The sequence below is a fragment of the Sturnus vulgaris genome, chromosome 10, assembly GCF_052056855.1.
Source record: "Sturnus vulgaris isolate bStuVul1 chromosome 10, bStuVul1.hap1, whole genome shotgun sequence".
NCBI classification, from domain to species: Eukaryota; Metazoa; Chordata; class Aves; order Passeriformes; family Sturnidae; genus Sturnus; species Sturnus vulgaris.
In genome coordinates, this window is record NC_142252.1 from 18,358,601 (window position 1) to 18,385,811 (window position 27,211).

General features: G+C 40.2%; 2 protein-coding genes across 5 annotated transcripts in view; one reads left to right on the forward strand and one right to left on the reverse strand.

Annotated features, from left to right (window-relative positions):
• Positions 1 to 597: 597 nt before the first annotated feature.
• Positions 598 to 4,789, forward strand: DNAJC19 (DnaJ heat shock protein family (Hsp40) member C19). Its single transcript, XM_014871546.2, has 6 exons — positions 598 to 676; positions 993 to 1,044; positions 1,337 to 1,410; positions 1,756 to 1,832; positions 2,728 to 2,798; positions 4,082 to 4,789. The coding sequence occupies exons 1-6, from the start codon at positions 674 to 676 to the stop codon at positions 4,150 to 4,152; spliced, it is 348 nt and encodes a 115-aa protein (XP_014727032.1). The 5' UTR covers positions 598 to 673; the 3' UTR covers positions 4,153 to 4,789.
• A 1,181-nt stretch (positions 4,790 to 5,970) lies between these two features.
• The window catches only part of FXR1 (FMR1 autosomal homolog 1), a 33,479-nt gene continuing 12,238 nt past the window's right edge, over positions 5,971 to 27,211 (reverse strand). Inside the window, exons 3-17 of one of the 4 annotated variants that reach the window (XM_014871544.2) lie at positions 25,606 to 25,699; positions 24,346 to 24,417; positions 22,656 to 22,804; positions 22,123 to 22,216; positions 21,163 to 21,279; positions 20,892 to 21,062; positions 17,698 to 17,776; positions 15,438 to 15,547; positions 14,717 to 14,803; positions 13,794 to 14,001; positions 12,020 to 12,223; positions 11,142 to 11,342; positions 10,315 to 10,395; positions 7,891 to 7,982; positions 5,971 to 6,989 (exon numbers count right to left, since the gene is read on the reverse strand). In XM_014871544.2, coding sequence (XP_014727030.1) covers positions 6,819 to 6,989; positions 7,891 to 7,982; positions 10,315 to 10,395; positions 11,142 to 11,342; positions 12,020 to 12,223; positions 13,794 to 14,001; positions 14,717 to 14,803; positions 15,438 to 15,547; positions 17,698 to 17,776; positions 20,892 to 21,062; positions 21,163 to 21,279; positions 22,123 to 22,216; positions 22,656 to 22,804; positions 24,346 to 24,417; positions 25,606 to 25,699 — 1,930 coding nt within the window. In that variant the 3' untranslated portion in view covers positions 5,971 to 6,818. The remainder of the gene's footprint in view (positions 6,990 to 7,890; positions 7,983 to 10,314; positions 10,396 to 11,141; positions 11,343 to 12,019; positions 12,224 to 13,793; positions 14,002 to 14,716; positions 14,804 to 15,437; positions 15,548 to 17,697; positions 17,777 to 20,891; positions 21,063 to 21,162; positions 21,280 to 22,122; positions 22,217 to 22,655; positions 22,805 to 24,345; positions 24,418 to 25,605; positions 25,700 to 27,211) is intronic. The other 3 variants (XM_088170968.1, XM_014871545.2, XM_088170969.1) reach the window with 3 other exon arrangements.

A 27,211-nucleotide genomic window follows, 5' to 3' on the forward strand; every position in this document is an offset into this window, starting at 1 on the left:
ACCCTCAGTGTGTCTGAGCTTTTCCTCCCGTTGAGGTGAAACTCCTCGTGTTTTAGTTTATGGCCACTGCTCCTCCTGTTGCTGGGAAACACCGAGAAGAGTCTGGCACCATCCTCTTGGCCGCCACCTTGGAGATATTTACATGAATTAATGAGAACCCCTGTCAGTCTTTTCCAGGCCCAGCTCCCGCAGTTTGCCCTCACCAGAGGTGCTCCAGACCCCAAACCACATTTGTGCCTCCGCTGTACCCTCTCCAGCAGCTCCTTTGTCTTTCTTGTACCGAGGAACACAGAACTGGACACATTCACCTCAGGAGGGAACGAAAAACTACTTTTATTTTTAAAAAAGCGAATCTGGCGTGCGAGAAGCCTCTAGATCAGGGTCGAAATCGTTTGATTACATTAAGGTCTGTACTAGTATAGACTATCGCTTTTACAGCGCCGTTAACTCCGAGCGCGCCGTGGCCCCTGTCCCCATCCCGCCTCCACCCTCTGTCCCCGCCCCGGCCCCTCGGGCCCTGGCCCCGCCCCTCGGGCCCTGGCCCCGCCCCTCGGGCCCCGCCCATTCCCGGGGCGGTTCCCGGCACCGTCCCCGTCCCGCGCTTTACGGCAGCGGCCGCGCTTTGCGGCGAGCAGGGTCGGGTCGGGCCGGGCAGTGCCGCGCTCGGGCAGACATGGTGAGTGGAGGGGCTGCTGTGCCCGGCCCGGCGCTCCCAGGGCCCGCAGGCTCGGCTCGGCCTCTGTCGCGGAGCGAGGGCTCCGCTCTCGGCCCCGCGGTGAGCGCGGCGCCGCCGGGCCGGCCCGGGTTCCCCTCGTCCCCCACAGCGCACCCACAGGGGGTGGCCGCCCCGCTTTCCTCGCCGTGCCCCCGGTGAGCGTGGCGCTCCCGCTGTGCCGTGTCAGGCTGTCGGCGGCGTGTCCGAGCCGCTGTGCTCGCTGCCGGCGGGGCTCGTTCGGTAAACAAACGCTGTGTGTGTGTTCGTTCCCCTGCAGGCCAGCACGATGGTGGCGGTCGGCCTGGCCATAGCGGCAGCCGGATTCGCAGGTGTGTGGGGGACGGGCGGACACAACACCCAGCTGTACCTGCACACCCCGTTGTACTTACCCGTGCTTCAGGGCTGATCTCAAGGTAGTTTAATAGCTGATACAGGACACTCTTTTGGGAGAGCCTGTATTAATTTAATTAATGTATTAATTAAACAAAAGGTCAAAGTTCTTACTGTTTTATGTCCCAAAGTAGTTTATTCCACACTCTACTTCACAAGTTACCAGTTGCACTGAATTGCTAAATGTTCATGGAACTATATTTAACCTCAGTCGACGCTGGTCTCTTTAAGGTCGCTATGCTGTAAAAACTTTGAAGCATATGGAGCCACAGGTAAAACAAGCCCTTCAAAACCTGCCAAAACCTGTAAGTTTTTATTTATCAGTAGCATCTTTTTATTTAAGACTTTACTTGGTGAAATAACTATGGACTGTTGTCTCTGTATAGCGTTGCTGTGTTTTTTCTGTATTTTGTCAGTAACAACAATTAATTGCAGTAATTCTGGTGGTGATTGGCTAACAGAGAACGTGCTTGGGCAAATTTAAGTAATTATTTAAATAATGATGCTCTAACTGAATTTCCTATTACAAGTGAGAGGAAGTTTTGCTATTTTTACAGACTAAAAGCTCAGCAGCTACTAAAGCAATAATGAGTCATTTTAACTGATACTTTAAATTACTGTGTTTTGAACTAATAATTTTTCTCTTTCAGGCCTTCAGTGGTTATTACAGAGGTGGATTTGAACCCAAAATGACTAAACGAGAAGCAGCTTTAATACTAGGAGTGAGGTAAAGGATATTTATCAGAAATGCAAGGTGAACAGCAGGCAGTGGTGTCTCCTCGCAGCTGGCCTTGTTTGGAAAGGTTATCATCCAATGCCCAGCATCCCCTGGGAGTGTCACTGCCAAGTCAGGAAATGAGAAATGGCTGTTCAGGACTTTCTGTGCTTTTTGGGGTTCTTTGCTGCACTTTTAGCTCGGTTGAAGCTAATTCTGTGTGGGCATCCAGACATCTGCAATTCCCTGGCACATTCCAAAGCCACGTGTGGTCCAAATAAGGCATTTCAGGAAGCCTTGGGGTTCACTTGGTGTGAGGAACACAATTCTGCTGTTATCTTGTGGTTCCTGTCAGTGTTGAGGACTTTCAGTTGGATGCAGTGTGAAGGTGCTGCAAACCCAGCTCTTGTATTTAGAATAAATTCATCACTTCTGGGATACTGTAGATCTGACTATGGCAGCAATCCCTGCCAAAGGACTTAAGGCCAAATACACTAATCTATCAAATAAGAACTTTCAACTGTAAAGTTTTTTGGGGTTCTGTGTTGTTTTTTTTTTCTACTTTACATTTTTTTTAATAAGCAATTTTTTTTGTCTTACAGCCTTTAGGAAGTATTCCCAATAAAAGTGTTACAATATAGTTCTGTTTCTTTTTAACTGTGTGGATGACCCCCACCCCATTAGACTGCTGTAGCATGTGTTTTTCAGCTCACAGTGTTTTGGAAAAGCCCTAGAAAGCCTTTCCAGGATTTAGACACTTTCTATCAGTTGTAGGAAAAGATAAACATACATGTTAGCTAGAGAATCTGTGGGTAAGACAGGGTGCTTACTTGTTCTCAGATAGCTTTTGATGATCTGGGGAATTTCATGAGGATCCCTTAAGTCAGTTTTTCTGTTTCTTTCAAAGCCCTACAGCCAACAGAAATAAAATTAGAGAAGCTCATAGACGGATCATGCTTCTGAATCATCCAGATAAAGGTAAGGAAATGAAGTCGTGTTGATTAGTTAATACATGTTTTTAACACAGATTAATAGAATTGTGTAGGGAGGGAGTGAGTGATATATAAGCACCTCAACTACTAAAAAACCCACAGAAAACTGAAAACAAATCTTAGAGTGCCTTAATCCACGTGGGTCTGGAGCATATTTTTGTGTATGTTTTAAAAGCAAGCAGACAGATTCAGCTGGTCAGTTTGTTAGCTGTTCTGTCTTCTGTGAATACCAGGTTAGATATTTGTTAAAATCAGACTTAAAATTACCTTAATTTTAGATGAAAGCACAGAGTACCCTTATGTGTTTTATATACCACTTGTAAGTCTGCGTTCGTGTGAATGCCTCGGGAGTTCACCATAAATGGCAAATAGTGAGCCTTCTACAGTGCTGGAGACATTAAATTATGAAATATTCCTGTTAGTGGTACCCTGAAGGCTCAGAATCTAGTTATTCCCAAAATTAGTAACTCAAGGAATCTATACCTATTCTAAATTCTGTTCAGTGAGTCAGAATCATGTGTTGGTGTTTGACATTTAACTTCTTAATCATTGCTTAAAAGGTAAAATGGCTTCCTTTCAAGTGACTGTTGATTTCCTTACTTCTATGCACCAAAATCCAAAATGATCCACAGGGATATGCCTTTAATAGATAATATTGAGTGGAGTTTACCTTCAAAATTAACTTTACTGAATATATGCAGGAGCTAAAAATAGCATTTTGTGTTGTACATGACCTAAACATATTAAGTTAATCTTCAGATAAAACATTATAGTGCAATTAATGGTGTATGTGGTACCAACACAGTCGTTGTACCTCATGGCTTTACAGCGTTGGTGCATTTCACTGTGGATTCTGCCTCAGTCTCCCGAAATAATTTTTTTGCCATGTTTAAAAACTGAACTGTTCCCTTGGTACAGCTGCACTTTATGGTGCTGGGCAGACTTATCTGCAAACCTGTTAGTTCTGTTCCTCTGTATTCACCAAAGACTGTGCTAAGTCAGTGGTGACCAATTAATTTATGGCTGATAAAACTGGAGGAAAAAACCACCAATGAAATAAAAGCAGTCTAACACGAATGAGTGCTCTGACACCAAGCTCCTGCAGTGACTGTGAGTGAGCTCAGGTGCCTTCAGTCACAGCCACTGTTCTTCAGCTGGCAGAACCTCAGACCACACTTTTTTTTTTTCCCCCGTGTCCTGTGGCATTATTATCAACACAGACAAATGTTGGATTTTTTTCCATCTGATTGGAGGTTCTCTTCCTTCTAGGTGGATCTCCCTATGTAGCGGCCAAAATCAATGAAGCTAAGGATCTACTAGAAGACCAAGCTAAAAAATGAATGAGAAAGAAAATCACTCATTCAGAGGGTTTGTCCCTGCAAATGATTATTTTTGATAAATGCTTAAGAAAAGTTCTAATGTCAGTCTTTGACTTAATATAAACGAAGTTGAAAATACAAATCCCGGGAGGTATTTCCCTCCCCACTTGGTCACTTTGTTTTGGAAATATGTGAGGGAGTGAAGCTTAAAGACTTTTTTCCGTAGCTGTTCTTTATTAAACAGCAAAATCTGCCACTCAAATATTTTGTGCTTGAGAGCAGTAACTTGGTGTGGCCGGTGTGTGTTACCAGGCACAGGTAGACTCCTGTGCTGTTACCTAATTTCTGTTGAGCTGGCCCTGTTTAAAGTTCACGCTGCTACTCTTCCATCTGCTAAAATTAGCACACTGAACCTGTTTGGAAGGGGGGTGGAAAAAACAAGTGGATTTATTGGACAGGAGGAACTGGGAGAAATGTGTGGTTGTCTCTGCCTGGAGAAATAAAGTACAGGAAACAATGTACTCCCTTGTCCTTGCCATGCAAAAAACAAGGTTGGTTAAGTGTTACTGATGGATCTGGAACATCCCAGATTTTTTTAGTAACATTTAGTTTTGACAGATTTTAATAGCATTTAATAAATTCCATATTTGTAATAGAAGTCCTGTAGTTCTATACATTATTGTACACCACAAAGCCAGAGCTCACACAGTGCTCTTCAGTCACTGATACCCGAGCTGGATTTGTGCTCTGTGGTGCCTCACACCCAGCAGCTCGTGAGGATCTCAGCTGGGGCCAGGGAGCTCTGTCATACTCCCAAGAATCTTCCCAGTGTTTCTGCCAGCTGGTCGTAAACACTGGGGTTGAAAGCTTCCACTCCCAGAACCTGGACAGGGGAGTGCTGCCTGCTGTGCCACAGCATTGCTGTGGATGAGTTCTGGGCTGCTTAGGAAGGATTACAACAGTGAGGTTGAGTTAGGAAGAAAAGATAAGTAGGTAACATTACAACCTCCTCAGATCGGCGGTAATTTTGCTCTGCTGCAGAAGTTAAAGCAGGGTGAAGGACAGCTGGAACACCACCACACACATTTCTGGAGTCAGCACATGTTGAGCCATATGCAGAATGTTTCTGTACTTAAGTATTTCCCAGCCAAACACTACTGAATTATTAAATATAGTTCTGTTGTTTTAATTTTCTCCACTCCTGTGCGTGCCCCATCAGCTGAGATACTTGTACCCAGTTCAGTTACAAGGTTTAACTGGGTGTGTTCTCCCACAAGGGCACTATTGTTGCTGAGTGTCCAACACTGAAGTCCTATGACAAACTGCACACACAGGTCCCTGCTTGGACAGCTTGGCTGTAGCTGTCAGGCAGAGCAGCTGGTTTAGAACTCTTGGTTTTGTCTTTCTGACAAAATCAGGCGAGACAATTTTCTTCATTCAAGGCAGTACAACATCAACACTGCTCTTTGCTCTAACTTCTTACACCTTCTTGCTACCCAGATGTTTCTCTGCACCTGTTTTGTGCTTCCTTGCTCTGGCTCATGTACCTGGAAAGGTGGGGGGGGTGCCATGCTTAACTTACCAAAACTACATCTGCATTAATTCCTGTATATGTCAGTCAGGTTGTGCAGTTCTCCAAGGTAAGGAGTCTGGCTTTAGACTCGTTAACTGGTGTCTACATCATCACCTTAATGCAAGGAAAATCAGCATGTTAGAAACTCCTATGAAAAAGAGTTTGAGGTTCAAGCTGCCTCACAAGTAGGTTTCCATTGTCAGTTAACAGCTTGAAAACCTTAAAGTCAATAGTAATTTAAATTTCTGATAGAAACAGTCAACAGATGGAAGATCAAAGTTTATTTTCTTTTACTACCAGCATACAAAAAAAACATATTGCACATCAAACAACCAAAACAAAAATAAAAATACTCTACTAAGGACTAACATATGTAGTTTATACAGAATAAACTTTCTGGAAATTGATCTTTTCAGTAGTTCAGGTTATGTCTTAATGGACATGACTAATTCAGCTTAGTGTTAACTAAAGCTATGTTTGATTTTTAAATACTGTACAGTTTAATAAATAAACCAAACAAAGCCTCAATGTAGAACAGTCACTGCCAATGTCACCCAGTATCCCTGCAGATTATGAGAATTTAACAAATGCATTCCAGTGGTCTGCAGATTTTTCCTCTACATACAGCATTTAAAAAACATGTATTAAAACAGACCAGTTTCCAGACTAAACTAATGGAGAAATTACATTTCAGTGCAAAATATTTTAGACTGCATTTCTTTCTAGTATTCCTCAGGTGAAGAAGTGGTTGCATATTATTAAAAATGTAACAAAAGCAGCTAATGCTTTCATAAAGAGTATTATGTTAGGGATCCCCCTCACATCTTTGCCGTATTTTGAAAACAAAATAACATTTCCTATAGCCAGCAATTTTGTTTATTTAAATGTTACATATACTATCTCAAGGCACATCTGATGATATATTTATAACACAGTAGGTGTCAAAGTATGTTTAACATATGATTTCTCCAGGATCCCTCCCCTTTCTGTATTCCAAAATGGAGGAACTGAAAGTGCGGTGTCAAGACTGGCGATCCATATTCTATCTTTGGCAAGCTTATACAAGCACTATTTTAAATGTAATGTAAAAGAACTGTAAACTAGGAACTTCAGTTTATGAAACACCATTCAGCACTGCTTCTTCCTGATTATTTCCATCCTCCTGAACAGTGACTTTCTTTTCATCAGGGCTGTGCTGTAGTTTAGAAGGCTCATCCCCAGAGGTGGTGGCAGGACCATTCACTGCCTTTTCAGAAGGGCTGTTTTCATCAATAGCATCTTTTGCCTTGCAAAAACAAGAACAGGGGAGTATTAAAAATTCCGTAACAATACACAGTGTAATCTCAGTTTCCCTTTGACTCACACAGCAGCTTTGCAAGAGGGAACACCTCTTGTCTGTGCCTGTATCCTGTCACTTAGAGCATCTGATCACTTACGCTCTTGTTTATGGGATATTTCTGCATAAACCACTTTTGAGGAAATCATGCCAACTTAACCCCAGGACTGCACACACCCAGCCCACCCAAAATGCTTATTTATTTCTATTTGTCTAAGCCCATGAAGGAGTTTACTGAAAAACTGAGCTTTAGACCCCCTTTGAAGTCTATAGCAAGATGACATTTTGTTTATGGATCTTTGTTACATAACCTGTGGCAACACATTGGCACTTTAGAAGTAAAGAAATTCTGCTTTATTCAGTCCTGATTATTTTTCAGGCTAATGTAATGCCACTCTGATCCTTTAAGGAAAAAGGATCAAAACCATATAATCTTAGTAAAATAATTTCTTCTAAAATAGTTTATACAAGCCACTAAAAATGCCACGTAGTATCCTCTATCCCTAGTGTTTTAAGGATTAGTTCTCAAGACTTACCATGGACAATTTTCACATTTTATTACATAATGCAACATTACCAAGTGTAATATTTTAAAGCGTGTACAGGCTTAATTTGTTTCCTAAAATCTGCAACAACAGTCTACAAATCATAATCTGATTTGTCATAAATCATAGACAAATCATCATAGAACTTATCAGTTCTATTTATTCTGGGACCTTTTTGCTTTTAATGATTTATTCTTGAACTCAAATGCAGTTGTAGTCAAATGAGGACGAGCTAACTGAAGCCTTTACTGCTGTTCTGCTGCAAGGGAGGAGAAAAAAGGAAATGCACATTAAAAAAATCTTACCGTTTCCTTCTTGGTTTTGGCTACTGTCTCCTTTGGAGGGTTTCTCTGTCTACTTTGAGATTCAGCTCGTGATATATAATCAGCTACTGTTACTGTTCAAGGAAAAAAATCACAGTGATGCTCACATCAGCAGTCAATTCAGCATGAACCTTCATGTCTTTTCTGCACAAGTTATGCTCTAACTGGGAGACATCTCACAAAAGGCCTTCACACTTACAGGTTATCAACCATACAGCAAGGATCAATTTGTTTCTGTTGTTAAAAACAATTTTCACTAAAATCGGTGGTAATAATGATCTGAAGGTGGATTCTTAATAAAACCAATTTTGGTCCAATTGCAGAATTTATTGGAGAAGGGCTTTCTGGACTAAATTTGAAGAGATTTGGCTGCAGGCTCTTAGAACTAGAGACTGTGTGTGTCACTGGGGTTTTATTAGCTGACTGGTGAAGAATTTCACACTAATGAAATGAAATAAAGACAGTTAATTGGTGCCCAGAACTGGGATCACTTTGATGCCAACTTGGGAGTTGTGGCATCAAATCTTTGGTCAGAAGCGACTGAGGAGGGAACGTGCCCTCCTCGAGGTACCGAGATGCCACCAGCACTGTGCCATCAGCAGTGTCCCCTGGCTCGGGTGTGGTTCCTGTGGGGTGTGTGGACACAGGTGGTGCTGCAGGTGCCAGCCCAGTGTCCGTGCTGATACAGCTGCACTCACTGGTGACAGCCAGGGCTTCTCTGACCTCTCCTTACCACCTCAGCCCGTGGTCTGTAGCCTGGCTTTGTCTGATCCTGCCCTCTTGTAACCAGACCGAGTTCTATCCTGAGAGTTGAGTACTGCAACTGTAAATATACCCTTGTATCTCTGAGCAGGTTAGGTTTGACAAGCATTACTGTACAGAACCGTACAGTCATTTAGATTTAGTGTATCAGGTATTTAGGTGAGTTGTTTTTCTGGATTTAGCAATGACTGTGCATGAAATCCAAATCAGACTGGGAACTACAACAGATGAATTTTCTGTTACAGTAACTGGACTTCTTACAACTGGATCCTTCCAGAAATGTGAAAGCCAAAGTAGTTTGTGCACAAGTACATTTTCTTTAAAATGAGGGTTTGTACCCAACTCCTCTAATATTAGTAAATAGGAAGCATGTTTCATGCACACAGTGCATTCTTAATATTCCTCTATGAATAAGGACCATAACATACAGCAATGTAAATCAAAGGATACAGCTAAATTACTGAAATACAGTGGTTGGCATTGGAGAAGAAGGGAAGAGTTCCTTCTGTCTTAATTTCATTCACACTTACTAGGTATTTATGAAGACTTTAAATTATTACAGCATTTTAACAAAGATATCAGAGAAATTTTGTTTGGGAAATTTTGTTATGTTCTTAGAATACTTAAGATTTAAAAATTCCCATAGTTTTCTAGAAATTACTAACATTCCTTTACACTGCTGGCTGATTAGTACCTAAGAAGTTAAGGCTGAAATCCTTTTCACTTTTTCTGCCCCTTTACAAATACGTATCACTGCTACAAAACTGGAATGTTGAAAAGAAATGTGTGGGTTTGAGGTTTTTTTAGGAGGGTGGGGTGTTCGATTTTTTCTTCCCCCAAGTTTTAGTGCAATAGAACAACTTTTTTCTTCTTAATTAAATGTTGTATGAGCACCACAGATACAAGGAAGACAAATATGGGTGAAATTTTGAACCTGTCAATCTAGAAGACCTTCTGTTACTACCCTCACTGTGTATGTACAAGCAATTTCTACACAGGGCATTGTATTGATAATTAGCCAGTTCACCTTTAACATTTCAAGTGTTAGTACACACAAAAGAAATGCAACAAGCCACAACAACAAAAAATTGGAAACATGCAATTTCACTTAAATTCCTCCTCCTTCCCACCCTCAATTTGCAGATGACTTAAACTATTCCCAACAGCCAAGGACTGAGAGCAGCAGTGTGATGCAGGTGTGGGGCTGGCAAACCCCTCGTGAGTTCCCTCACTGAGCTCTGCCAGGACCCACATCCTGCCCCTCCAACACTGCTGCTCAGCCAGTGCTGAAAAGGTTGTGTCCCAGTCAGTGCAAGCGCACAGATGCAGTGAGTGCAGACCATGAACCTCAATGTTTGTTGTGATCCTGGACCACAGAACTCAACAGCACTTTGGCCATTGACTTCAGTGAGAACTGGATCAGAAGCATAACTCATATGTCCAAGCAAAAAGTTAGACATCAATTAGTTTCATTAGACAGATTTTAGAAGTTTTCCTAGTAGAAGAAATGTCTTTCATCTTTATCTAGTAGTCTTATTAGTTATTGAGTAACCTTTTGGTATTATGCAGCTCTATGTAAAACAGCAGACACAACATTCTCTCATGCTTTTGACCTGAGATTACCCACAGCTCCACTCGAATTACCTGGCTGTCTATCTTCTGCCTGACCCCTGAAGCGACGCCTGCGGCTACGATTGCGTCGCTGGGGTTTTTTGTCACTATCATCTGCAATTGCAAAGTTTATAATGAACTATTTCTGATCATAAAATAAATAAATTCTTCAGCAGTTTCAGCATGGGGCATTTAAAATGGCTTCTGTTAAAGACAGAGACTAAGTAAGACAGAAAAGCTAAAAGAAAATTTCATACTGAAAGCATACACAGTAACACAAAAGCTAGATTTTACTTTTTGTTCTTGGTTCATTAAAACATTTAGGCACGTGCTTAATGACCTCAGATTTCATTTATTAAGTAACCATATGTCAAATTTTAGCAACATAACCCAGATTTTTTTTTCTACATTAAGCAACAGATTGTATTCTCGTCCCAGTGAGTATCAGAGAATTTACTGAAGGAAAGTTCTTAAGTAGAAGCTGGGTAGAGACAAATTAACAGCTACTTAAGGAGCTTCCCCACACCAAGACTGAGGTTACCAAGGACAAAAGAGAACGTTGATCTGACAGTACTGTTTCTATCAAAGCAGCAGTACCAATGGGAAACAACAAGTCAAGTCTTTGGTGTCTCCATCAGACAGTTTTTACAAAAAAGGCACATGAAAAGGCTAGTGGAGCTCAGTAAACAGAAGATTCCATGGCTCTGCCACCGAGGGAGTCTTTCTTTAATCAGACAGCAATCTTGAACAGAACAACGATTTGTCACTTACAAAAACAAACAAGGGCTTCACTACACTTACAGGGACAACACATTTATTTCTTAGCTTGCTCTGGGACTACCATCCAACCATTTACATACCTAAACCATTCTCATTAACAGAAGCTGTATCAGACTCTGTCATCCCATCCATAAGAACAGCATCTTCATCAGTCCTTCGCCGGCGTGACCTCCTGCGGCGGTTGCTGCTGTGGTGGGACTCACTGGCGTCCGTGTCCACGGTCTGGTCTGACTCCGTGTTATCCAGCAAGCTGTAAGGGTTGCTGTCCGGGTCTTTCAGCACTAAACAAACAGAAAGTGTCCATCTAAGGTACTGCAGAGATGTGTAACCATTTCCAGGCTGACTTACATCTGAGTCTGAAAGTTTCGAACTACAAAGCAACCTTAAGCCAAGGTGTAACACACAGCTGCAGTATTTGATCTCAAACTGGATCCTCGGACTCTAACCCAACAGGAACAATTGTGGGGCACCACAACAGCCCAATCTGCACTTGCACGATTTCACCACAAAGATTTCCAAGATGACATTTAGAGACCTTTTACTCAAAACTGCTAAGTATATAAAACACACCTTACACCCTGTGGTTGTGTGGTACTTCCAACACAGTGTTATAATAGCACGGATTCTGATAAAAACCTAACTTCCAGTTAATGATTTCTTCTTTTATTCTGTATCTAAGCATAAGCTGACCTCAGAAGGCAGCCATAGGCAGCATGCCAAAGATTTACCAACTTCTAAAATTATTATGTGTTAGCAGTAGAGCAAGGAAATTAGGAGCACTGTGCACAGAAAATAAACAAAAAACTAAAACATGCTGTATGACACAGCTACCACACAACTGCACTGAAATTCCAAAGTATTAAGATCATAATGTAAGAATAGAGTATTTAAACAAGAGATGACACAGAAAATTGCCAGGAAAGAAATCTCAATTCAAAGCCCATTTGGAACACAGTACCAGAGCTAATGGATGACTTTCCACCACGAGGTCCCCCACGCCCACGACCTCCAGACACACTGCGGCCTCGTCCCCCCGGACGGCGTCTGTTGTCACGTTGGTGCCTGCTCTCCCTGTCATCTTCTCCTGCCAAGGACCAGTCACTAAGTTCATCTTTTCTCTCAGATTCTGTTTCAGAGGGATTAGAGAGCTCAGAGTTTGTACCTTGTATGAGAAGGAAAAGAAAATTGCAAATTAATATGAATTTGGGGATTATGTTCTGGTTTCATATGCTCCCAGAAGTATTCCAGCCAGCATGGCTGGTTATATATGTATGTTATTTTCAGAAACAATCTAATGCATAAATATATATATACACTAATACACACACAAGTATACAATCATAGATATATTTTAATATTTATATATACTCATATATAAAAATATATGCACACATAAAATATAGATCAGAAGTTACTTAAGTAAGATTCTCAATTTAAGTTTTTAAGTATTAATATTTGAAATAAGGGCTGAAAGATCACCAAATCTGTCATTTCTGTACACAGACAAACCAAGGATTTAGCAGTATTTCCTCTCTTTGTCTACACACTGCAGGCATTTGGTGCAGTTTCTAGGCAACTTCTCTGAAATTCCCAAGGACAACTTTGCCACCTTATAGCCGATGGCTGTTGCTAAGCAACCCCTTCTGGATGCTCTAATGCTGCTTGAACATTTCACTGTTTATATCAAACAGCATCCCTAACACCCGGCCATCTCCGAGTAGCCAAACCCACACGGCTTCTTACTGCCTGAACACCCAACACCTATTATTCATTTCAGGTATCCAGGAACTTGCCCTACCAGCCAGGCTGGAATATAAAGTTTTAGACCCATATGGCTTAAATGTGATTCTTGCCATTTTGGGAGGAAAAAAAATACTTTTAAGTTTTCCAAATCACAGTGTGTATACATAAGCAAAGTGAACAAGTTTTCTTTCAGTTCACTCAGTTCATTGGGAAATAATAAAAAAATGAAGTTACAATCATCATCATCATCAGAATCAACATTACTAACACTTGGCATGATCCAGAAAGAACAGCCAGGCACATACTGTAAAACACAAAAGATGTCTGATTTTTTAACAGAAATGAGCTATATGTAGATATCCAGAGTAATTTACTGTATTGAGTAAGTAACATTGTCCTTCTTTGTGAAACATGTCTATATAGAAATGCAGTGTCTCCACTTGGACAAGCTGGGGATGTGCACACCTGTCAGGAACTGAACAGTGATTTTTAATTGAGAAATGCATCAGAACACCTCACTGTACATTAGAACAAATCCAGTTAGTTCCTGACCAAATGAAAAAACACACAGGATTTTGTTGTGTCTCCATTTTAAATAATTTTGGTTCACTTGTCAGAAATATGCTGCTAAGATGGCCATGATCACAGACAACCAGTTTTTCTCCTTCTCAATCAAAACAGATAATGCTCATTTCAGATTTTTTTTTAAATCTGTGTCTCCTGAAAATCTCTAGCTCTCTTCCCAGCTTTTGTGATATCACTTACTAAGTAACTAGCACAGAAGGACAAGATGTTTCCAGAGCTCAGTTTGTTAACTTTTCAGTTTTAAACTTCAGGACTGCAAATCTAATGAAGTGTTCTGAGCCATGAACAAAATGCAACGGCAATTCTGAATTTCCAACCCTATCTTCACTCCAGTGTGCTGAACACAAATCCAGAGACAGTTCTGGGCTCAAAGGCACCCTGAGGCGTGGCTGAAGGGCACTCACCGTAACCAGAGGTGTAATTGGGGCCCCTGCGGCCTCTGCCCCGGCCGCTGTAGGACCTGGAGCCCTGCACTGAGGAGAGGGTGCTCTCGTCAGTGGTGTAACCCTTCTCCTTCTCAGGAACTCGAGCCGAGGAAGGCCTGAAGCCCATCCCAATCTGGCGCAGCTGTTCATCGATTTGGAGCCTTTCCAGTCTTAGTTGTTCTACCTCCTACAAACAATGAAACAAAAACCATGGAGAAGATTGCTGACAAGTGTCCCTCACAAAACACCATCCCCCACCCATTCACTGAAAATAATCATTCCTGTAGGAGAACTAACACCACCTGGAAGGTGACTACAAATAATGAAGTTCAAGATGAGCTATGTATGAGTTTTGGAAGAGATCTAAAAACTTTCACCACTATACAGAAAATTTGGCTTTAAGACTACTACTACCTTTCTTAATTACATTCCAGCAAATTTTTCCAGTAAAATTTAGGGAAAAAAACCAGACTGACAAGGGAACACAATTCAAACTCATCATCTAACATCACAAAGCAACCCAATCTAAACAGATAATTGTTCTAATGCCACACTGTATTACTATGTTCTATTAGAAATTCCATCCTATCCCAACAGAGCATTAACCTGAGAACAGCAGAAAACGCAGACAAAAAATTTTGTGTTAGCTCCCAAATGTCCCTTAAAGCCCTGTTCTTTAAAGTCTGATTCTTTCTAGCCCAACAGAACCAAGTAACCACGACAAGGTATTTACAGGCACATCATACCCATGGGCAAGGGGGGGCTCAAGGCACCAAGCTTTAAATCCTGATATACAGAGGAACAATTTAACAACTGCAAATCCCACCAAGGCTGTTGCTCAAAAATTCTGATACTTCAACCCAGGTTTCCTCTACAGATTCTCCCTCCTGAAACACACTCACCTTTAGATATGCGATGTGATATTCCAACAGAACTTGGACATTGCCAATGCTTTCTTTAGTACCAACAAACACAAACGGTACCATTCCCTACAGGAACAAAACATCAAAGCTTTTCATCAGGGAGAACATTACCATTGAAATAATGCTTTCTGTTTAAATTATATAAAGAGATCTGCTTTAAATTACCAAAGTGAGCTAAACAAAGGTAGCAACTGAGCCTTCAGTTGCAAACACCTGGAAATAGTTCAGGCTGGGGTGACAGCAGCAGCTTCAGACTGTCCAGCTTTCCCAACAACCTATTCTGGAGCTGAGGTAAGCTGACATCTCGTGTTCATATTCCCTCATGCAACATGTGCTGGGTCTATTTAGCACAACAGGTGTATAGAAGCACCCACAGCTTATCAAGAAGGTGGTTCATCAAACCAACTTTACAAGACCAAGCACCTTTACAAGCTTTTACCTTTTGTTTTTATCTATTTACAATTCGTGGACACTTAACGCTACCAATCCCAAATTACTTATAAAGGTCAAGTACATATAAGAGAAAGAGGGTTTTTTTCACTCTTACTTCAGCAGCAAAAACCTTCCTTGAATTACTTCATATAAAATCTACTGCAAGACACCAGTTTAGAACTAATGCTCTCTATATCCACAGGTTTTGAAATAAAACTGGGTTTGAAAATAAAAACCTAGTCACAGCAGGAAAGAATAAAGTACTTACATCTTCTCGGGGCAGCTTATTTTCATTGTCTCCTTCAATTCTCACCCTGACGACTCCAGACTTGTCTACAATCTCTTGAATAACTTTTCCATTTTTTCCAATAACTTTTCCTTCAAAAGGCAAGAATGGTTAATTTTGCACCCATGTGCAAGTATTTTCAAGTGTTCATTGATATTTTATACATAAAACCCCCAAAGAATACCCCACACTGTGTCAGAGAAAATGGGTAAAAACATTTAAAATTGAACTCTCTCTATATGCAGAATAATAAGCAGTGATAAAAATCACCACTGCACACAGGCTTCTAACAGAACCAAAGAACAAAACAGTAAAAGAGTTTTGCAAATTCTTATTTTAAATTTATATATCAAAATTATTTGGACCCCTCAACTCTACATGTGCCCTCACTGAACCTTTCCTGAGATTTTAATAGGCTAATACATTTGTTGAAGCCTCTTAAATTCTGCCTTTACAACAGTCTTGTGTAGTGCTTTCCATATTACCTTTAAAATACCTATTTTGAGATTATGCATGGGACCCAAACTAAAAGGTTCTTCAGAACATACATGTTTAAATCTCAAAAAAAAAGTGACTCCTAGGCTCTCTCACTAAAATACTTTAGCTCTTAGACTAAAGTTATATGGGAAGACTACTTCATCACAGCTAGATATACAGCACTTAAGAATATTTATGTTTAAATTGGGAGCAAAGGAGGCAGAACAACATAAAAAAAGAGCAAAAGCCAGAATTGTGTGACAGAGCACTCCATAAGGAATGTTCTTTACAGAAAGTATCAACATGATACAAAGTAACATGCAAAAAATACTAAAAGTTTGTTTTTCTTCCTCAACAGCACAAACAGCTCAGCAGGTCTGGGTTTTTATCTTTCTATACTGGAGTCACTGATGAGCATTACACTGAGCTGTGTCTTCATTAAGTGTAGCTAAATATCTGCCTGCCTACCTGTGTGCCCACAGGTGATGTGGGCAGGACATTTGCCTCCATCAGAAACTGGCACTGTAATTGTTTAACAGCAGCATTTTCAGTTAAACACACTGCTGTGATGTCTGCCCCGATTCTTGTATGGGATTCACATTAATTAATGCTCTCTAAATGCTCCCCAAAACTCAACTTCTAGAACATCAGTTTTAGCAAAATTCCCTGGATTAATTAGATTTGTTCATACACAAACTAGTGAATAATTTGTTGAATGTTAAAATGAGTTTTAACATTAGGTAGATGAGAAAACCACCAAGTTGCATCAGATACACAATTTGCAGAAGTCATATTAAAAAAACCACCCAAATGAACAAATATAACTCCATTACACCTTAATCTGGTCAAGTTCTAAAACTCTGAAAGTCTAAATTATAGGAGTTTGCACAAAAATTATTTAATTAAATAATTACGTTATTTGTAATATGCAGGCTCCAAGCCTCAAACCACAGCAGGTTAAAGCCTGGGTTTTAACTTCTCCTCTGAATAATCCAAACTGTTCAACCAGGTACAACACCTGCAACTTTAACACTGCCTGCATGCCCACACTGCCCACAGGCTGGGTGTGGGCAACAGGGAGTTGCCAGACTTGAGTAAAAGGCAGGATAAAGGAAGGAGAATGAGGGAAGAGAAAAAAGTTCCCTGTGGAGACTGGACTAGGGGAAGACCTTTGTGTCTTCAAGTGGAGCATAATTAACCTCACACCTTTAGGTGGTTTTCAATACAGAACCTGCCAGACTGTGCTACAGCTTCATAAAGCTGCAACAGGAAAGGCGTCCATTTCGAGACTGAGGCCAAGACTTACGAGCACTGCTGACTCTACAGGAGCCCAGCAGCATCCAACCACCACCCGTGACAAACCTCAGCCCAGGAGGGAGCAGTACAGGACAACTGCCTCGTGTCATTCTTGCAACTCAGCTGGAGTATTCCCAGATTAAACTCGGGAACTCAGTTTCAGCACTTTTAAAAAGTCAATTTAGTAAAGCATATTTTTTCACTAGAACCTGAACTTCAAATATTACCATTAAATTAGGTGGTACAAGTCTGTAATCAAGTCAGTTTAAGTGCTAAAATCCTCACAAAGTATTATGCAGCAACAATCTATCCAATTTCATAATAATTCTGATACATATAGTTTTAAAAGATTAATCACTTTCTACTTAAATTAAGGAATCAAATATTGTACTGGCACCTAAATCCTCTTCACAAAGTTATGATTAGACTCCCTTTTCCCAGCTTTTCAAGTTTTAGCAGTTTTACATACCAACAAGATTTCTGGGAACTTGAATAAAATCCTCCACAAATTCCAAGTAACTTCTGGCCTTTTTTACTGCATCAGCAGTCTGGAAATAAATTTAAAAACAAATTAAAAATTTAAAATTTAAATTTGTGAATACAGCATGTTAAAAACAAAACCTTGTATCAACAGCTGCCAGTCTTCCAAGTAAACTTATTTTAAAAAAGAGAAGAATAAAGACAAGACTAATCTAGTTTTGAACTAAATCATAAAGGAATAATTGAGTGAAATGCCCAGAGACAAAATTCATTAGAAAAACAAAGCATCAGTAACAAATAAAACATTTTTTTCATGTTATTTCAAGATCTTCTGAGATATCAAAATGGATGCCCCATCCCTGGAATTGTTCAAAGGCCAGGTTGGATGGGGCTCTGTGCAAACACTGCAAGTGATTTTACAACCAGGGCACTCTCTTTCCAGAATGCTGGTTTCTGGCCACAGTTCACCTACAATGCTTTCCAAGACAGGACAGTGGCTCTGGTTACTGGGGAGAACTCCTATAAATGCTCTCTTGCAGCTTATTTTTAAATGACAGAAATTAACTGAGTTAATCGAGATGCTGAAACAAGAAACAAGGCTTCAAATTAGCAACAGAAATGTAGAACTAAGGAAAGAATATCAGCATCAGGTCAGTAACAACAGCTTAAGAGCACAATTTCCATTTTAGGCTAACACCTCAGCCCTTTCATGTGTAATTTTTAGGCAATATATGAAATCAAAGTACCACCAGCTCCTGCACCTTCTAATCAAATCAGACAAATCCCAGAAGAAAATTTATAAACCTCTACTTCTGGCAGAGGTCAAAATGATGGCAAAAGAAACATGGACAAATTGGATTTCAAGATAATGAAAGCAGTGATCAAGCACAAGAAACAGATGAACGGAAACCACTGTGAGGAGCAGAGGTTATGCTGCATTCATAGGGAAAGGGCTCAAATGATAGAAACAACACACACTAGCAATTCTTCATCCTCAATCAATTCTACAGAGACACAATTAAGCAAAGAGTTCCCACCTCAGGTATGTTTATCAATTCTTTCCCAAATAAGGAAGAAGGAACAGTGAATGCACTTACAGAAGCAGAGTCAGGATAAGAAAATACACAACTACCAGAGCTGCAGCTCTCCAGTGCACCCATAAACCTCTCTTCAATTTGTCAGGAGCACTCAGGAGTTTCACGTGAGCACAACCCGTGTAACTCACACCCCAACATGAATGAGCACATAAAGCCAACTCAGACAAGGCATTTTCAGTTCCTCGTAGTAGAACATGGATTAAAGACCTCAAAGGACTCCAGTCCCTAGAAACTATCTTTGTTAACTCTGAATTATAGCCTACATGTCCACTGATGCTCTCATTACTTCACACAGTAGCCCAAACAATCAAGACACGCCCATACTACCAAAGAGTATCATAGAAAAATTAAATGGAGGGTATTTTTTTAAACTCAGCATTATATCTACAAGTGTTATGAACTGCACAAGAATTGATTGCAATTCCATTTTGACAGTAATGAAGGTTTAAGGGGAACTTTTCTGACACAGCTTTCCCTCTCTGGAAAGCACAAGTTTCTCTAAGTAGTCCAAGCCACACTGTCCAAGCTCTGAAGCTCACAAGCCTGTGATCTGTACAGACATCACAATCAGAAGTTCAGACAACAGGAAAGGATCTTGAAACCAAAATGGCCTTGAGATACAGGGATAAATGCATAAACATACATACAGTTTAGATTCCTTCTACCAGCAGAGCTTTCCAATATTCTTTAAAACTTATCTTCATGTTTCTCCCCTCAAAGAATCTGGCCCTGAGCAGTGAACTTTTATTTGTATGCAAAACACCAGTTGGGAAACCTTCAGACCGCGACTGCTATGTCAACAACACTGGTTCACTACTCCCACACATCTCAGCCTGAAATTGTCTGCCTGTGCATTCAGCCATTAGGGCCTGGCCGGTTGCCCACTGCAGCTGAAGAGAGGCAAAAAGAATAGGCAAGTGTAGCCAGATGCTGAAACCCTTATCATGTGGAATAGTTAAGCTGCCTGGCATTTTTAGAAGCACTTATCACTTCTATGAAGGACACGGCTGGATGTGCCTGAAGGCATTTTTATTTAGGGGGCATCTGGTATTTATAATCATTGCTGTGCACCTCTGTAAGAGGCTGGTGACAGTCATAACCTTTCCACAAGTTCCAGCATCACATCATTCACATGAAGGAGATCAAAACTGCAATATACTGGACATTCCACTGCATTTAAACTCGTCTGAGTCTTCCTCAGGAACTGAGACGCAATTTACTGGCAGTAGGAGATCAAAGAAGGATCTGTTGCCAATTTGATACTCTGGAAATATTTAAGGGTTCCAAAAAAAGGAGACAATTTCAGAGATACTGCAAAGTACGAAAGTTTGACCTCCTCTCCACAGGATCAACTTCATCTGAACCTTTGATCACAACTGGGTTCTACTCCTGACACAGATGGAGCAGAATTCAAGACCTCAGATTTTCAAAAGTATTAGCATCAGAGACTCAGTGGCACCTGTAGAGTTAGGTACAGGGGATAAACACCCTCAAAATTTTCTGGCAGGGCCCTGGTGACAGTTGCATTTTTGTGACTAGCCTTCTGCTTCTTGAATGGATCTTTGTTTCGGCCAAAGGACCAACTACATTTCAAGGCAGTTGTGAGATTCAGAAATCAACTTGGAACAAATCGTTATTTTGCCAAAGCCAGCATTAAATTGCCAAAATATAAGAGTTAGAAGCAGTAGATACATGCTTTAAGACACTGGCTAGGTCAGAGGAGCAGACACCACACAGCAAAACACACACAAAAAGGGGGAGGAAGAGGAGGTTCTAAGGGAGAAAAGAAGGCCAAACAAACCCATGATCAAGTAAAATAGCAGGAAATGATACTTCTCTCAGGTTGACCCAGGATATGCAGCAAAAAGGAGTGATTAGGACAGAACACATCTTATGGAGGACTCCACTGCAACAAAGGCTTGTATTTCAAATACATGCAGTAGAAGCTGCCACAGTGTCAACACACACGAAGACACACAAAAACTCAGGAGGTGTTTTCTGTTCTTAATTCTGGGTACAGCTCTCACCACTCTAAAAGCAGATACAGTGAAATGCTCCAAGGATTCATATAAAAGTTCCCCCTTACCTCTCCATAGATTCTGAAAGTACCAGTGTCCTCCTCAAGTTCAATGGTTGTAACTCCTGGAACCTTTCTGGCTTGTTGTATGTTACTGCCATGCGTTCCTATAGCAAGTCCCATTAAATCTTCTCTGACTACAAACTCCTCATGAAATGCTGCAGCAAGCTGCTTTGTACACTGAAGGAAAAACAAAAACAGACTCATCCACATGCACTCACTGTAATGCACTGCTCCGAGATCAGTTTCAAGCAACAAGAGCAACAAGCTGTGGCTTTACCTCCAAGTGTTTTGTAGCTTCCTCATTTCTGGACATCAGCATGAGTTTGGTGCGAATGCTGCGCAGGTGCATGTCACTGAGGATGTTCACTCTCTTCACTGTTGCTTCACTGGCAGACTACAGGAGAAGAGAGAGGGAACCTAAGTTCTGGCTTTGTAAGCAAATCCACATTTAAAGGATCAATCAGGAGCCTATTGAAACTAAGTCATAAACATGATCTCAGTTTCCAGAAGTTACACGAACATTGTACTTCCTCAAAACAAAGCATGAGAAATTCAGCACCAACACCAACTATTTGTTCTCACTCACAGCATGTTTTTACATTAAAGATTTTGCTGCTGAATTACATAGTAACCCTCTCCCCTTGATGTTGCCCAAACAGATCTTTCTACCAGATACATACTTGTTACTGTGTGTGTGAATAAGATAGTTAAGGAAATAATCAAGGACAACACAATCTTGAAGAGTGAGGTTCAAGTGGATAATATTGAGTAAACGGAGTCCTGAAGAAAAACTAAAGCTGGGACAACCCTATGTAGTAAGAAAACCACCACAGACATCTGTGAACATCTTCCTTCACAGAAGGAAGTGAACAATTCCTTAATGGCTTCACTGAACTGCTGCAGTGGAAACCCAGCTGTGGGTCAAACTGCACAGTGCAATACAGACTCGAGTGGAGTGAGATGATTTACCTCTGAACCACCTGCTAAAAATCAGTGAAATGCAACTCACCTGAGAATGACAGAAGTCAGAGACTCAAAGCTGCTTCTAAATTTAGGCTGTATGCATTGGAGCCCTTACCCCCAAAGATTAAACATATGTACTTACATTAAATTTCTCACAATTTACATAGCTTGACAAGTTAAACCGTTTTCCATACACACACACAGCTGGCCATGTATTTCCTATAAATAATATAGTGGGAATCCATGCAACATTTACAGAGAAGCAATTGCTTACCAGTATTATTAGTTGAGCAGTTTCAGCATGATAAAAAATTCTACATGCTCCCACTGCTTTCTTGAAATCTTTATGGGCATTTTCATTAGCACACCTAAGGAGACAAAATTATTGTTACTGTAACAAGTTGCATCAAAACTGAACATGTAATAACATGATCAGGCCCAAGAACATTCAGTAGTTTATGGCAAGGACTGCTCAGAAACAAGGAAGTTCTCATTCTCAGCAAGGCTCCTGTTTCTCTGTGGCTTCATGATACCACAGTTATCTGGAAAGCCTCAGTAACAGGCTCACTGTGAAGTGAATTACCTGTACAGGCACAAAGTTCCCACCTAAGAACTTGCCTTCTGTCCCCACCCTGAAAGCTCAGCAGGACTCCCAGTCATCCCAGTTTCTAAATGAACTACTGCATCTGCAACCACCCTTAAGGTTCTTCACAGACCTGTAAATCAGCCTCTAAAACGGGAGCCAAGTGGGTTTTTCTCCCCCTTCCATAAAGTAAAAGCCTTCCTGAAGTGTGCAGAGCTACTCACGCATCTCTCAGGTCTTCAGGAACATCCACAGTGCACTTGAAGAACGTGTTCTTTTTGACAGTTTTGTTCTGATTCACAGGTCGGAGTCGTTCGTAAGTGACAATTTCATTGTAAGTGGCATCACAAGCAGCGTATTCAATGACGTAAAACTGGGAAAGAGTTTTTTTTAAAAAATAAGAACTTCAGTAAGGAACAACAAAGACATAGTAACATTACCAGCATCAGCAAGGAAGCACAAAATCTGAATATATAAACAAAACCCTAAAACAATGACACATTTCTAAACAAATGAGCCTGGACATATTTCAGCACCCCTGTGCTCCCTCACTGAAATCAGGGCACTGTTATCAGCATAGTCTCAGTTCCCCACAACAGCATCTTGGATTGATTTTTCTCATGCCCATCTCTCTTTCAAATATTTTCATTAGTTCAGTTTAAGTTCCAAAACCCAAAATGTTTACTGGAGCCCCAATTCTAAAAAATACCAAAGAGAATAATTCTTCACAGAAATATCTACTCTGCAACACTAAAACAAACAAGGCAAATCCACTGATTCAATAACTACCTGATTTGACCAAAATCAATGCAAAAATTCAATCTTTTTGATACACACTGCCAGATTTAGGAAGGCAAGAGAACTAAGAAGATTTAAGTTAGCAATAATCTACTCCTACACTTCCACCCAACACATGTAAGTTTAAAGAAGCTGGTGTGCACAGTGTCCCTGCAGCCTGGCTCTGTGTAAGGGATGCAGCCTTCTCCTCCCCTGATACCAAAATTTCAAACTTCTGTGACATTTAAGAAAACGCTATTAGTTACAAATGACAAATTATCATTTAAATCAGTTTGTCTCCTTTTATCTTGATTTCTTAATGAGCTATTCATTCACAAGGGTCAACAAACACAATCTTCCTCTGGTAGGTGTTTACTACCACCTTGCCCTTACAGAGCTCAACAAAAGTTGATATTTGTTGGCAGTTTTTAAACAATATTAGAGATTGGATAATTATTTTTTCTCAACACCATTTCAATTGGTTTTAGGAATCTGATACAGTAGAAGCATCAAAACACAGGACTCTTCCCACTATGAATTTCAATTTTCTTGCTGTCATTTCACAAAATAAAGCTTTAATGAGATTGGGTCAAACACTGTCACAGCTCTATACACACAAGTGTCTGAATCTGCAAGTTACTTGGCAGCTGCAAACAACCATTTATTTATGGTAAAATAAAAACTTGACATATGTAAAAGCAAAACAAGCAGTGTCCTTCCTCTACACTCAGTAAACACATACACAGAAACCAACCCACAGCCACCCACAGCAACAGCTACAACAGCAGGCTTAATTTACAAACCATGAACAGGTTTTAACCACAGGTGCTTCACTTCATTTTCAGCACCAAGTTCAATCCACAAAACAGGTTTGTCAGAAATCCTGTCCTGCATGCCTTCAGTCCTTCAAGCAATTAAACTGCAGATAATGGAAGTCACTTGCTCAGCTCTGAGGGCATGACCCTCTGCTGTGCAATGCAGCAAAGGTCATTTCCAAAGTGGTTACAATTTGTAATTTTCTTTTGTCATGTTTTTGAATTTGTAGTACTTTATTCAGAGTTTTTTTCATGACAAAGAACTTCTATTTACTGTATTTAACATGAAAGCATGAAATCAGTAAGTTTTAAAATCAATTACCTCTCCTTTCATCATTCGAACTTTTGCCAGCCACCAGCCACAAGGTTCTTGGTCATTTGCCCTAGAATAAACCTGGAAATGAAAGCAGTAAGAACCAACAAAAGTACATACAAACGTAATTCACTTATCTGCATGTATAATGAAGAAAGAACCACACAACTTTTCTAATTTTCATTACAATGGAACAGTATTCTACTCCCATCCTTCTTGCACTACAAGGACTGTAAACAGACTTCCTCTGCATAAATTACTAACAATTCAATGGACATTTGAAAAAAAAGATAAAACTTTGGCTAAACACTTCTTTGGGGGCAATTCCTCAGTAAATTCAAACATTGTCTTCAAACTGGAAGGCCACACATAGAACTAACTCCATGATTCAGATTTCTGTTTTGTCCTCGGCTTGATAAACTAAGGACTACTGAAATGAACCAAGTCATCAGATGACTACCTATTCCACATTAAAAAACACCACCAAGTTAATGCATGATCTGATATAGAACAGAGGACTACTGAAACCCAGTTTTCTCATCCTTAAGTCTCATTTGCTCCTCATACACTTCCGACAGGCCAAAATAATTTGCAGGCAGACTGAATGAGTTTTACAGCAGCAGGAAGTAGAAAATAACCCTTTACATATAACCTCTAACAAAGGTAACCTATTTCAAATAAAGGAATAGAAAAACCCAGTACCCATGCTACATTTTTCTCTTAGATCAGTCACCCAAAAGTATCCTCAGGAAAGGAAATTCACTATTTCAGTTTTAAAGACAAGTACAGAAAAACCCCCAGAAGTTAAACTGAATGACTTATGACCTATTTTGGCTTCTAGATTTAAGACACCACTCCTAGTAACACTCTCTCTCTCTCTCTGTAGAACATCATAATTCATACAATTTCCTACCAGACTGTACCAGACTTTTCATCTGGGTTAAAACTCTTATTGGAGGAGCTTTATTACGTCTTCATATCAAAAATTTCCAACACTTTACATTCCAGGTCAAAAAAGAAGACTGCCTACATTTTGTGTCAGAATTAAAACCTTCCCAGCTATTTTAAGTTTTAGATTTCGAAAAAACTTCCACTGGCAGTTTTGTGGGAAAACTGAAATGCCACAGCTTCACTGAAATTCTAATAAACCTATGTCCAGAGACATGCTCCATTTTAAACCTTCACCTTGGTAATGCCCTTACACCCCTCACCACTGCCTGGAATAGACCATCAGTTCCAGACCAGCACAGCTCACGAGCATTCACTCACCTCCACCTCATCTCCTTCACCGATTTCTTTCTTGATATCAGGGGGTGGTGGTAACCTGACTTCATTGAAGGGCACCTGGCGCTCTGGTTGCCAACTGGAATTTGAAGAAGCATTACACATTAATTCTCAAATCTTCCTACTGTTTTTGTAGTTCTAATTTTGGAATTCTGAGTTTCATTAAAATTCATTCTCTGCATATAATGAGGTGTGTTTCCTCACTGCTAGAAAGCAAACCTTGTAAGCAGAGGAACAACAATCACGGCAAAACAAAAGTAGTATCTGGGAAGATATTTAACTATAACATTTTTAAATTAACTGAAAAAATTAATTAATGGCTTTCATAAAACCCAGTGAAAGATACTATATGATGCAGTTAATATTCCTACTGCTCAAGTCATAAAGCCCTTATACAGATTTAAGCTCAGCTTTGCAGTCCACTATGGAATTCATCCATTTCTCCACCCCATATTTAACATTTCAGCTGCTTACCACCAAAGTTTTATGTATTTCTGGAAAATATGACTCCAGTCTTTAACAAAACTTTCCTGCAAACTTGCTGATGTTCCCCAGTAACAGATTCAGACCAAAACATATCTTTTTATCTGCTTATCAATACCAATTATTTCTAGGCATACAAAACAAAGGTTTACTTTCTTGTACAACAAGCCTACTTGTTTTACTATAGTTGGCTGTACAAAAGTGTTTTATTTGCAGAAGTATACGTTTCCAGTGCATTTTATGAATACTACTGGAGCAATTAAACCCACTGTGTTCTCCTGAAATTCCTTCTCCTTCTATCCTATGAGTGTCATAGAATGCCATCAGCTGTTCCTCACTCTTAGTCAGAAATCCGACTAAAGACTCTACAAAGATTGAAATAAAACCAAGAGAAAGACCATCCAAAAAATGTATTAATTTAGAATATCTGAGGGACTTTTAATGGCATCTGTCAAAGCACTGCAATGTCCATAATTTCTGCCCATCTGATTTACATCAGATACCAACAGAATCAGAACCAACCAACTTGGAACAGTAAGCATTACTGCAAGTCATTTACTTTGCTGACTTTTAATCACCTGCAGACCTGTCCTACGTTAGTAGAACAAGCCTGAGCAAAAGGAGCAAAGGGCATTTCTGTAACTTATTATATGAGAAGATGGATACATTTACATGTTTGCTCTGAAACAACAGCTTACACTCAAGTACTTGACTTAAGAAAGATGTTATGTATCATATAGTTTTAATCTAGACATTATAATAAACTTTTTCTTTTAATTATAGTTTGAAAAGCAATTAAAAATGCATGAAGATTATTACTGAGGTTCTGGAACACATCCAGAGAAGGACAAGGAAGCTGGTGAAGAGTCTGGGCCATAGATCTGATGAGGAACAGCTGACAGATATGGGAGGTGGGGTTGGCCTTGGGAAAAGGAAGCTCAGAGGGACCTGAGAAGAAACGGTGCCAAGCTGTGCCAGGGAGGTTTAGACTGCTGGTAGGAAAAACTTCTTCACTAAAAGGATGGTCAGACATTGGAATGGCCTGCCCAGAGAGGTGGTGGAATCTCTATTCCCAGAGGTGTTCCAAGGGCACGAGGATGTGGCACTT